We start from the raw sequence: 12,988 nt of genomic DNA, 5'->3' as shown, positions 1-12,988 counted from the left end.
TAAAATGGATTAACCAAAATTCAACATCTATTCATGATAAAAACTCCACGCACCCTAAGCCCATGCTCTGTAACAAAAGAAACCACCACAATGAGAAGCCCGTGCTATGCAACCAGAGAGTAGACCTCACTCTCCCCATCCAGAGAAATCCCACACAGCAACGAAGACCACAGCCAAAAATAAATAAATAAAATTTTAAAAAATAAAATCACCTCTAAAACAAAGAAATACTCAGGAATAAACCTGACCAAGGAGGTGAAAGATTTATATGCTGACAACTATAAAACATTGATAAAGAACTGAAGATGACACAGAAATGGAAAGATATACCATGCTCTTGCACTGGAATAATTAATATTGTTAAAATGGCCATACAACTGAAAGCAATCTACAGGTTTAATGCAAATCCCATCAAATTACCCATGACATTATTCACAGAACTAGAACAAATAATCCTAAAATTTATATGGAACCACAAAAAACCCAGAACTGCCAAAGCGATCGTGAGGAAAAAGAACAAAGCTGGAGGTATAACCCTCCCAGACTTCAGACAATACTACAAAAAGCTACATCAAGAAGCATGGTATTGGTTTAAAAAAAAAAAAAAAAAAAGATATATGAATCAATGGAACAGAGCAGAGAGCCCAGAAATAAACCCACATACCCAGAGTCATACCCAGCCTCCTTTGACACAGCACCACACAACAGGAAGTGGTGTTGGGAAGGCTGGAAAGTCACATGTAAATCAATCAAGTTAGAACACTCCCTCACACCATACACAAAATAAACTCAATGGCTTAAACGTTTAAATATAAGACACAAAACCACAAAACTCCCAGAAGAGAACATATGTAAAATCTGTACCAACATAAATCAAAGCAATGTTCTCTTAGGTTAGTCTACCAAAGCAATACAAATAAAAGCAAAAATAAACAAATGAGACACCAAATTCATAAGCTTTTGCACAGCAAAGGAAATCATAGGTAGAACAAAAGGACAACCTACAAAATGGGAGAAAATATTTCCAAACAACAAGACCAACAGAGGATTTCCAAAATAAACAGCTCAGTACAGTTCAGTTCAGTCGCTCTGTCGTGTCTGACTCTTTGCAATCCTATGGACTGCAGCACGCCAGGCTTCCCTGTCCATCACCAACTCCCAGAGCTTGCACAAACTCACGTCCATCAAGTCGGTGATGCCATCCAACCATCTCTGTCGTCTCCTTCTCCTCCCGCCTTCAATCTTTCCCAGCATCAGGGTCTTTTCCAAGGGGTCAGTTCTTCACATCAGGTGGCCAAAGTACTGGAGGTTCAGCTTCAGCATCAGTCCTTCCAATGAATATTCATGGTTGATTTCCTTTAGGATGGACTGGTTGGATCTCCTTGAGAGTCCAAGGGACTCTCAAGAGTCTTCTCCAGCACCACAGGTCAAAAGCATCAATGTTTCCACACTCAGTCTTCTTTATGGTCTAACTCTCACATCCATACATGACTACTGGAAAAAACATTGCTTTGACTAGATGGACCTTTGTTGGCAAAGTAATGTCTCTATATTTTAATATGCTGTCTAGCTTGGTCATAGCTTTTCTTTCAAGGGGCAAGCATCTTTTAATTTCGTGACTGAAGTCACCATCTGCAGCAATTTTGGAGCCCAAGAAAATAAAGTCTCTCAATTTTTCCATTGTTTCCCCATCTATTTGCCAACAAGTGATGGGACCAGATGCCATGATCTTAGTTTTTTGAATGTTGAGTTTTAAGCCAGTTTTTTCACTCTCCTCTTTCACGTTCATCAAGAGGCTCTTTAGTTCCTGTTTGCTTTCTGCCATAAGGGTGGTGTCATCTGCATATCTGAGGTTATTGATGTTTCTCCCAGAAATGTGATTCCATCTTGTGCTTCATCCAGCCCAGCATTTCACATGATGTACTCTGAATATAAAGTTAAATAAGCACAGTGACAATATACAGCCTTGACGTACTCCTTTTTCCCAATTTGGAACCAGTCCATTGTTCCATGTCTGGTTCTAGCTGTGGCTTCGTAATCTGTATACAGATTTCTTGGGAGGTAGGTAAGGTGGTCAAGTATTCCCATCTCTGTAAGCACTTTCCACAGTTCATTATGATCCACAGTCAAAGGCTTTGGCACAGTCAATAAAGCAGAAGTAGATAAACAACTAATACAAGTCAATAACAGCAACAACAACAAACATCCAACAATGCCCCCCAAAAAGGGGGCAAAAGACCTAAATTGACATTTCTCCAAAGAAGACATACAGATGGCCAATAGGCACATGAAAAGATACTCAACATCACTAATTACTAGAGAAATGCAAATCAAAATTACAATGAGGTATCACCTTACATTAGTTAGAATGGCCATCATCAAAAGCCTACAAATAATAAATGTTATTGAGAGTATGGAGAAAAGGGAACCCTCCTACACTGTTGGATGGAATGTAAATTGGTGCAGCACTACAGAAAGCATTATGGATGTTCTTTGAAAAACTAAAAATTGCCATAAGATCCAGCAATCCACCCCTGGGCATATATCTGGAAAAAACTCTTAATTCAAAAAAATGCATATACCCCAAAGCTCATAGCTGCACTATTTTCAATAGACAAGACATGGAAGCAACCTAAATGTCAACAGATGAATGGATAAAGATGTGGTATATACATATATACAATGGAATACTACTCAGTCATTAAAAATGAAGTAATTCCATTTGCAGCAATATGGATGGATATAGAGATTATCATACTAAATGAAGTAAGTTAGAACGAGGAAGACAAATATGATATCACTTATATGTGAAAATAAAATGTGACACAAGCAAAGTTATTTATAAAACAGAAACAGACTCATAGATAAAGAAAACAAACCATGGTTACCAAGGGGAAAGGGGGCAGATGGGGGATAAATTAGGTGTTTGAGATGAGCAGACACAAACTATTCTATATAAAACAGATAAGCAGGGTCCTACTGTTTAGCACAGGGAATTGTATTTGATATCCTATATCCTATAATAAACCATAATGGAAAAGAATATTAATAAATATGTGTGTATAACTGAATCACTTTGCTGTATACCAGAAACTAATACAATATTATAAATTAACTATACCTCAATAAAATAATAATAATAATTTCAAAATGAATTAATCTGCTACACAGTATTGAAAAGAAACTAGGTTCCACAGCAAGAGAACTTGCATGAGCTGGAGCACAGGCTCAAAAAGAAACAAAAAACAAAAATCAATTTCCAGAGTCCCTTCCTAAACAGAACACACAATGATTAAAATTTTAAAAATAGAGGATAACACTATCATATACTTACAAGACTTAAAGAATATAAATAAAAAGATTCAAATGAATCACCTGATAGTTACATACACTCATTTTTAGGTTATGCTCATTTTACTGCTATATTTCAAAACAGTAAATATTTTAATGATAAGAAAGCAATTTATACTGAGAAGCCCATCAGACTGACTTGTGAGAAATACTCCGAGTTGCACATCTTCCCATAGATTAAGGCAGGTGTGCCCCCAGGTAACTTACAGGTGGTAGACTGGAAATCACTGCTCCATCGAGGGACTGTAATATAAAGCAATGAGAGACATCCCCTCTGGTATGAGGGTGAGTGGGTAATCACTGAGAACCAACTACTTTAACAGAACAAGAATTTGGAGAAACTAAGGAGGAGAATTTAGACCAGACAAAGAATGGCCTAAAATAAAAGGAGGGCTTCCCAGGTGGTGCTAGTGGTAAAGAACCTGCCAGCCAATACAGGAGACATAAGAGACTTGGGTTCGATCCCTAGGTCTGAAAGATCTCCTAGAGGAGGAAATGGCAACCCACTCTGGTATTCTAGCCTGGAGAATCCCATGGACAGAGAAGCCTGGAGCGCTACAGTCCATAGGGTTGCAGAGTCGGACATGACCAAAGCAACTTGGCACATGTGCAAGGTAAAAAAATCTTGTTCTCCTATGTCCTATTTTAAATATGAGCAGCTCTACATTTTATGTACGGGTAATTCAGATGGAAATGAAATACCTGTTGAGTTTATTTCTCATGTATAAAACCATTCCCCCAGAACTCAATTCAATTCAATTCTAGAACTCAATTCAACTCAATTCAATTCTAGGCCTCCCAATTCTAGTAGAAGGCATACTGTGTTTTAAAAGCTTACCCATACAGAAATTTCCCTAATATATAGTTTTATTTCCCAATAACTCAATCCAAGGGAAATTCATCTAATATTCTCCCTTTCAAAGTAGGTTAGTTCTCTGCCACTAGTTAATGTTTTTAATTTTTTACTAATAAATTATGGAGCAAAAAATTAACTACCATTATTAATATGGTAATTAAATCAAAAACATCTCATGAGCTACTTAAATATATAAAGTCTATGGCACCATCTGCAAATACATCATAAATCATAAAAACCTGGTAGATGCAAAAAAGTCCAAGTTTAATTTCTAAATGAAAGTAGTAAAAAAAACCTTACAAGAGAAAATATGTTCCCTGCACTCAAGCAATTAGCCTCCAATTACAAGCAAATGAGATGACTACATTTCTGCTTTGTAAAAAGAAAATAAATCATCAATTAAGCCATACAGCGCAGATATATATAAAATAATCAGTTTTACAGCACACATGTAGTACCTGTCGTCTTAGAGTGTACACTCATAATTAGAAACATGAAGGAATAAATTTAATTGGTTTCCCAAGAGTTTGCAGAAGATGAGTTAGCAAATTCCAAAAGAAAGAAATAAGAAATGGAATTAGCAAAATATTAATAAAAAATATTCATTTTAGGGAATTCTCTGGTGGCCCAATGTTTAAGACTTCACACTCTCACTGCCTAGGGACCAAGTTCAATTTCTCCTCCGGGAATTAAACTCCCCCCCCCCCAGCCATATGGCATGGCCAAAATCAAACAAACAAATAAAAATATTCATTTTATCCCAGAATTCCGGGGTATCTTTCCGGCTTCCATCCCCATGTGAATTATATTAAATCCCCATGTGTTTAAATTGGCATATACTTGAAAGGGCATTTTGAAATGTCTGGAGAATTTTTAATTGCACATGTCCTTTAACCCAGGAATCCTATACTTCCAAGAATCATACATGATTATACACCACAAATGTGTACAGTAACGGTCATGGCTGCACAGTTTATAATAACAAACAATAACCTAAATACATCTATACTATGGAATATTATAACTGTTCAAAAGAATGAGGAAGAGCTGTGTCATCTGAAAAATGATATACATTAAATGAATTAAAATTACATAACACTTATTATACAAAAGTTAAATAACACTTTTTACAGGATGCTGGTTTTCAAAGCAATTACATGTATACTTATGCATGCATAGAAAATGTTTGAAAGGATATACAAGAAGCTGTCACAACAGTTACCTCTGGAGTAGCACTAAAAGGGCCATGGAGTTTTAGTATTTATTTAAATAACGAGCATGTCTTACTAAATTAAACCATCCTTAAAATTCTTAATTCCCCATGAGGGATATCCATGGTCCAAATTTAGTAAGTTTCAGTTTAATTCACATCCTAAATTCTTCCCCTCTGATTTAATGCTCTCAAATTCAGACTTCCCTGGTAGTCCAGTGGTTAAGACTCCATGCTTCCACTGCAGTGGTTTGATCCTCGTCAGGGAACAAATCCTACATGTCATGTGACACAGCCAAAAAAAATTAATAAATAAAGCTTTCAAATTCAACAGAATCTTATCTATACACACTAGTTGGCGATCCATCTGATAAGCTAACCTAAATTTAAACTACAAAATAGTAACCCAGTAAAAAAGCTAAAGCTATTCATGATGGTCATCTCCTTTATCTCATATCCATATTCAACAACTAAACTTCCAAAAAGGTTAGTAAGAGAAAATGCAAACATTTGTAAACATTCTTACATGTTCTATAGCCCCCGCCTGTCCATTACTATACTCTCGATAACGTCCAAGCATCTGGTCGACTTGTCGCAGGTTCCGACTGGTGTCCTAAAAAAAAAGTGGGCTTTACTAATTGCTCCAAATGACGTTTTCCCCAATCTTAGCAGTATATCAAATAACTAGGTCAACTGTTTGCAAAAAGTACAACTGATACAATAATTAAGTTGGACATCAATATACTTCATAAATATCAAATAAATCTTATTAACACTGATAAACTCAAGCCCATCTGCAATTTACTCGTGTGAAATCTGAAGCAAATGGTTTCAGTCCTTATCCATAACAAGCTGGAAACAAAACCATAAATTGGATAAGAACCCTCATCAGCAATTTGTACATGTCAACAATTTGTACACTTCAACCCCTCTTTATAGAAGAGAAATCTTGAGAAAAATGTGGTAGATTGTGTTCAAGACAAGCAAATCACGAGGATCAATGTTATTTCAATTATTTACCTTAGAACTTGATTAAGAGAAAAGAAAATAAAGTAGCCCTTAACTTTTAGCTATAAACAAATTTGTTCCTAATTACAATAAAAATGGTTTCCACGAAATTTGCTAGGTTTCACCTGAAAGTTGAATGAAGGCATTTCTTTCCAAATATATAGTTATTAATATGTTTCATTAGTGGAAAAGTACAAGAATCTGCACTGCAAAAATCCAATATTATGTTAATTTAAATAAGTTTCAAAAGAAATAGGTTTCTGAGTTTTAAAGCATATTATGGTTTCTCCACCAGAAATTAGCCTCTTTTTATCTAAGCATAATAACTCAAACCAACTAAAAGCCAAAATCCATGGTTATTTAGGCAAAACAGAAGTAACAGATTAAAGGGTAGGAAAAAAATAATTCTATTTGAGTTTTCTTTTTCCCCAACATGATACCCTTCCCCCACCTCATTATCAAACCCTTTCTAGGAAGGGCATGTAAAATTCCCACTCAAATTTCCAAACACTGTCAAAAACTAGCCTCTAAACAAAAATGGCATCTCAATATCATTCATCCATGAATAATTTACCTACCCAAAATAGGAACAACTTCTCTAAAGACATGTCCACAAGAAGCTAAACTATGGTAATTCCTACTGGCTTCACTCCCAGAGTATTTAAAGTATTTGGAAATACTATCTTATCCCAAGACATTTCCGCAACCTATCAGATATCTCAAGTATCTTTACTGACTGTGTTAAGCAGAATAATGGTCCTAAAAATGTCTAGGTCCTAATCTCTCAAACCTGTGTATACGTTCCCTTATATGGCAAAAGGGATTTTGCAGATATAACTAAATTAAGGACCTTGAGATGGGAAGATTATTCTGGATTATGGGGTGGACCCAAGGTACTCACAAGGAACCTTAAAGGGAAGCAAGAATAGGCATAGTAACATGATGTAAGAAGGGTCCAACCCACCTTTATGGCTGTGAAGAGTAAGGGAGGGGCTATAGGACCAGGAATTTCGGCAGCCTCTAGAAAAGGCTGGAAAAGGAACAGATATTTCCCTAGGGCCTCCAGAAAGGAATGCAGACCTCCAGATATACTGCTTTTAGCTGACCTTTAGAAATATAAGAAAATAAATTTCTGGGTTTTTTAGACAATAGTTTTATGGTAATTTGTTACCGTGCCATAAAAAACTAATACACTGACTTAAACCATTTCTTAGTTTAACCTAGTTCACATCTACCACATGCTACCACTGCTAAACTAACCTGTAAAGTGCTGGTTATCGTGTTGACCTTCTCAGTGACATCCACAGTAGGACGATGTCGAACTTCCCTGTGTACTGAACTGGCAGCCCACCGACTCAACCGGTCACGAGAGCGGAAGTGGTCTGAATCGCTGGAGGATTCTGCCATTGATGTATAAAAATCCTTAAAAATAAATCCAGCTCAAGGTCAATCAAATGGTAAAGAGCATAGAAATAAGAGGTTAATTAAATTTTATTTGCTTTTAAGTATTTATTACATTAGTCTTTTGCCATATCATAATTTCTAACACAGAGCTTGAAAACACAAGTCATTTCCACATGCAACTCTCTCTCCTTTGTCTTTTCTGCTTTATGAGCAATTCCTCAGACATTTACAACTCAAAATAATAATAATCACTTAGTTTTGTGCAATGATCCTAAATTTTCAAAGCATATAGTATCTCATACAACCCTACCAACAACACTCTAAGGTATATGAGACATACAGATTGGTATCTCTACAATGAAAGAAGAAAATAACACAGATATTCTCTAAGGTAGGACCTGAAGGTCTCAATATTTGTCTGACTTCCATTCTGCTAAGCTATGAGAACATGTGCATCTTTAAATAAAAATACAACACACACAGAATAAACTAAGAGAATTCCATTTATTATACAGCAAATACTCTCAAACCTCTTAATTTAAAATATAGTCGAATTAAATGCCATCACAGAAGTACAAATTCCATGACAACAAATATGTGAGAAGATGACATCTTCAACATCTCCATCAAAACAGAAGGTCAAGCAGCCTGACTATAATCTCCTAAGAAGAAACATCTCTGAATATGCTTTCTTCCCATCCTTACCTCAATTTTCAATCTAATGAAAAACAATTTCACGCAAGACAATCTCAATTTCAGAAAATTTTTATAGAAATTTAAGAAATGAAATATATTTTTAACAAAGAAACATCAGAGAAAATTCAATTATCAAAAGTGAAAGTTTGAGTATTCCAATAATTTCATTTTCTTCTTAATAGAGAGTTAATGATCTTTATTTTAACATTAATTGTTACAATCTTCTTAAAATCTATATGGCCAGTTTTCTGGCGTTTTAAAAACAGTATGAGGAAACCTCGCTTTCGTAATCTAAAATATTCTGAAATTTTTGGATCTTTATTGTGAATGAATCTGGGAAGTACATGACCATAGGGATAGAGGGAATTTGCTAAATATGTATAGATTCTATAAAGCCAAAGGGATAGATGGAATTTGCTAAATATGTATAGATTCTAGCACATTTAATGCAAGTATTCATGTTTTTTAAATATTTAAATAAAAAAGATAAGCAAGGGAGCTTGCTGTGAGTTCAGGTTTTTCAAAGTGAAATACAGTCTGTACTTGTAGCATCAGAAAAAAGAAATCAACAAACATCCAACTTCTTCGACCCATCTGAGACAGTGCTAGAGAGGAGCTGTCAGACTGCAGCCTCTCCTCTGCCCAGGCCTCTCAACTTCCTTCCTGGCCTCTCTCCTCAGTTCTCGCCCCCCTCCTCCTGTCTACAAGCATAAAGGCACAGTGCCGACAACCTAGCTCCCTCTGACATCAGGAAACATGAACAAGGAACAAAGGCGGATGCAACTGTATGGCTACACTTTTGCAGGATCACACTTAAGTCCAAAAGAATAAACTTGAGAAGAAATCTTAGATGGAACTTCACCTTTAAACTTAGGAAATCACTTGTGTGTCTCTGCACACCCATGCACACATGTGAGCACAGACATAAGTCTATGCCACTTGACCTACAATCATTTACTGTAAGTTAGAGGACTTTTCCAACACTTTCCTTTCGTGAAAACAGGAGGGAAAAAAAAACTTCCAACATTTTCTGAGAGCCTACTACGATGCCAGGTACTCTATAAATGCTCACATAGACAATCCAATTTAGGGCTTCCCTGGTGGCTTAGAGGGTAAAGCGTCCACCTGCAATACGGGAGACTTGGGTTCAATCCCTGAGTCAGGAAGATCCCCTGGAGAAAGGATAGGCTACCCACTCCAGTACTCTTACCAGGAAAATCCCATGGACAGAGGAGCCTGGAGGCTGCAGTCCGTGGGGTCGCAAAGAGTAATAACTTACTAAAATGGGCAGTTAACCTATAGAGGATACTGAAGGCAGAGATGTTAAGTAACAAGTCAAACTCCAGACAGTAATTATAAGTAAGAGACCCAGGAGGCAGACCTAGGGTTCAGCCAGGCTTCTTCACCTTCAGTGTTCTCTTCATTCTGCTCTGCTCTGCTGTCTCCTAAACACTACTTGTGAACAGTCTGAACAACTAGTAAAAATCATTAAAGGTAGCATCAGGCCATGGCTCACATGTGTCTACAGCCTCCTCAATGCCCTGTCATTTCACTTAAGCATAAAAATACCAAAGGAAGGGAGAGTGGGAAACAAGTAGCAATATGAAATCTCTATTAGTCACTTAGGGGAAAAAACAGCAACATATCTATGCTGCATATAATAAAACAAATCAAACCTCTGGCCTCACAGTAAAAAGGCTTTTATGTCCTTATTCCTTCTCTTATATGATGGAAAATAATAATTATGCCTGGATCTGTCAGAATTCTGTATCTGAAAGAATAAGTTTCATTTTAACCAGTCATAATTCTGGAAACTAAACTGGAATTAAGATATCACCAGGCAGAATAAAAAGGTAACACTGAAAAATCAGACGTCAACCATAATGGCTGTTGGTGAGAACAAGAAACAAGATAACCATCTTTGAGACAACCTAATTTTTTTTTGAATATCAAAATTTTAATAATAATCAATTATACATAATGTCAGTGAAGGGAGAGGGAGCTTCCCAGATGATGCTAGTGGTAAAGAACCCGCCTGTCAATGCAGGTAGACATAGGAGACACGGGTTCAACTCCTGGGTTGGGAAGATCTGCTGGAGGTGGGCATAGCAACCTACTCCAGTGTTCTTGCCTGGGAAATCCCAGGGACAGAAGAGTCTGGTGGGCTACTGTCCATGAGGTTGCATAGAGTTGGACACAAATGAAGCAACTTAGCATGTACGCACTGTCAATGAATATAAATGGCATATCAGAGTCATCTAATGAGCTATTTAGTATCAACTTGACTACAAAGAGTGAAAACTGAAATTTTTATGTTTTTTAAAATAATTTGGGGAAAATGTGTAAAATATAAAATAGTACAGAGACTAAGACAGTAAGCAAGCATGTATCTACTACCAGAATGTTATCATTTTCTATTTCTATTTTCTATTATATTCTTCTGCTTCTATCATCTATTTCCCTATTATTTTTAAGAATCTATTCTTAATATTATTATTTCCCATTCTGACACGTGTGCTTCTAATATTTTGGATAAAATATTAGGTTGGCCAAAAAATTTATTTGGGTTTTTCCATTAGTTGGTATAGAAAAACCTGACCAACTTTTTGGCCAACCCAATATTTAGAACACTGTAAATAAAGTCCTAGTACTGGCACAGCGGTAAAGAATCCTCCTGCCAATGTAGGAGACACAGATTCAATCCCCGGGTTGGGAATATCCGTTGGAGAAGGAAATGGCAACCCACTCCAGTATTCTTGAAAAATTCCATGGACAGAGGAGCCTGACAGGGGAGCCTGTCCATGGGGCTGCAGAGTAGGACACAGTCACGCATGCATGCACACGGCTGCCTGCCCTATCACCCGACTACTCCCGCCGCTCCACCCCACCCCATCCCCGGGTTAACTCCTGGATGATTTTGTGTTTAACTCTCCACACCGCACTCTTATACTTTTACCACAGGTACATATGTACTTCGCAGTCTTTCTTAATGGAACACACACTGTAGTTACTTGAAAACATATTAACAAGAGAAGATACAGGGTATCTGAATCTAAAAGAGAAAATCATAGCAGCATTAGCTGCTCACACATACAGCACTGTTGTCAAAACTATGCAAACAGCATTAGCTTAACTATGTGTAACTGTCACATCACACACACACACACACAAGACCTCTCACTTACCCCTATTAAGGATTACATACTTTTAATAAGATAAAACCACACTTTTCAGCATGAATTTCACTAGTTCACAAAGTCCTCAGCTTTTAATTGCAATTACGTTGAGCAATAAAAGACGTACAAACTCCTGCATCTGATGGAACTCCTGTAGAAATATCAAGATTCAACGTGAGATATAGGTGAAGATTTTTATATCATATTACAGCATACAAAACATTTGCTTTTATAGCATATGAAAGAACTTTAATTACATAAATGTCATAAGTGTTGAATTTAAAACACTAAAGACATTAAAGAATCTGATTATAATAAAAAAATAGAAATTCAATTACTATTTCATTGCTGATTAAAAAAAAAAAAAAACTTAGCACTGTCTACACCTACTACCAACAATTCAAAAGTTCAAACACACCTCTCACAGCTAACAGAGCGCCTGAACCTAAGTGGCAAATGCAGAAGGCAGGTACAGTGGCAGAGTTCCAACCTTACCAGAAGATGTCAGTCTACTAACAGTCAACACTTCCACTCCCCAGACACGGAGCTGATGGAGGAAGAGAGAACCAAATGAGAAAGGAGTGGCCTCGAGGGTCACCAGAAGGCTGCTGCCCCACTATCAGAAAAAAGTGTCAGTCACGCAGCCGGGCCCAACTCTTTGCGACCCCATGGACTGTAGCCTGCCAGGCTCCTCTGTCCATGGGACTTCCCAGGCAAGAATACTGGAGTGGGTTGCCATTTCCTTCTCCAGGGGATCTTCCCAATCCAGGAATTCAACCAAAGGCATGAAGATAGTTCCAAGAGCCCCTTAAGATAACTGACGGAGAAGCACAAAACAGTAAGTGCCAATGCTACACTCTTCACTGACCATTACTATTTCATACAATTAAATAGTTTTTAAAAAGTATTGTTTATCCTAGTATCAGTGGCATTAATGAAAATAAGATTTTTTTTTAGGACTCTGAAAATCTTCTCCCCAGTGAGATCGTACCCAAAGCATTAGACTCAGTCCATGTTGATAAAAGCATACTGAGAGCAGTCACATTAAAAAACAACAACAACAACAAATATGGCCATGCAAAACTGTTCTATCTAATAACCTAGGAAATATAAATCGTCAATGAGATGCTTTTATAGCCCACTGTTCTCCCTTAAATAATTCTGTCTATCTTAGCCAGGTTGTAGGGGAAGGAACATTCCTATGCTGTCCCAGTGGATATGTGTAAGTTGATACAAATTGTCTAGATGTCAGCAGGCAATGTGTATCAAAAGCAGTTTGTACCTTTG

At 36.9% G+C, this 12,988-nt stretch overlaps 1 protein-coding gene across 9 annotated transcripts in view; it reads right to left on the bottom strand.

Annotated features, from left to right (window-relative positions):
* CEP128 (centrosomal protein 128) overlaps positions 1 to 12,988 on the bottom strand; it is a 479,221-nt gene that overhangs the window by 449,656 nt on the left and 16,577 nt on the right. For 5 of the 9 annotated variants that reach the window (XM_070378426.1, XM_070378432.1, XM_070378433.1 and 2 more), the window contains 3 exons: positions 11,731 to 11,852; positions 7,686 to 7,847; positions 5,944 to 6,030 (listed from right to left, as the gene is read on the bottom strand). In XM_070378426.1, the coding sequence (XP_070234527.1) occupies positions 5,944 to 6,030; positions 7,686 to 7,832 (234 nt within the window). In that variant the 5' untranslated portion in view covers positions 7,833 to 7,847; positions 11,731 to 11,852. Of the gene's footprint in view, positions 1 to 5,943; positions 6,031 to 7,685; positions 7,848 to 11,710; positions 11,853 to 12,119; positions 12,239 to 12,988 lie in introns of those variants that run through there. The other 4 variants (XM_070378427.1, XM_070378428.1, XM_070378429.1 and 1 more) reach the window with 3 other exon arrangements.

Source organism: Bos mutus, chromosome 10 (genome assembly GCF_027580195.1).
Source record: "Bos mutus isolate GX-2022 chromosome 10, NWIPB_WYAK_1.1, whole genome shotgun sequence".
NCBI classification, from domain to species: Eukaryota; Metazoa; Chordata; class Mammalia; order Artiodactyla; family Bovidae; genus Bos; species Bos mutus.
This window is presented reverse-complemented; position numbering and strand designations above follow the sequence as displayed.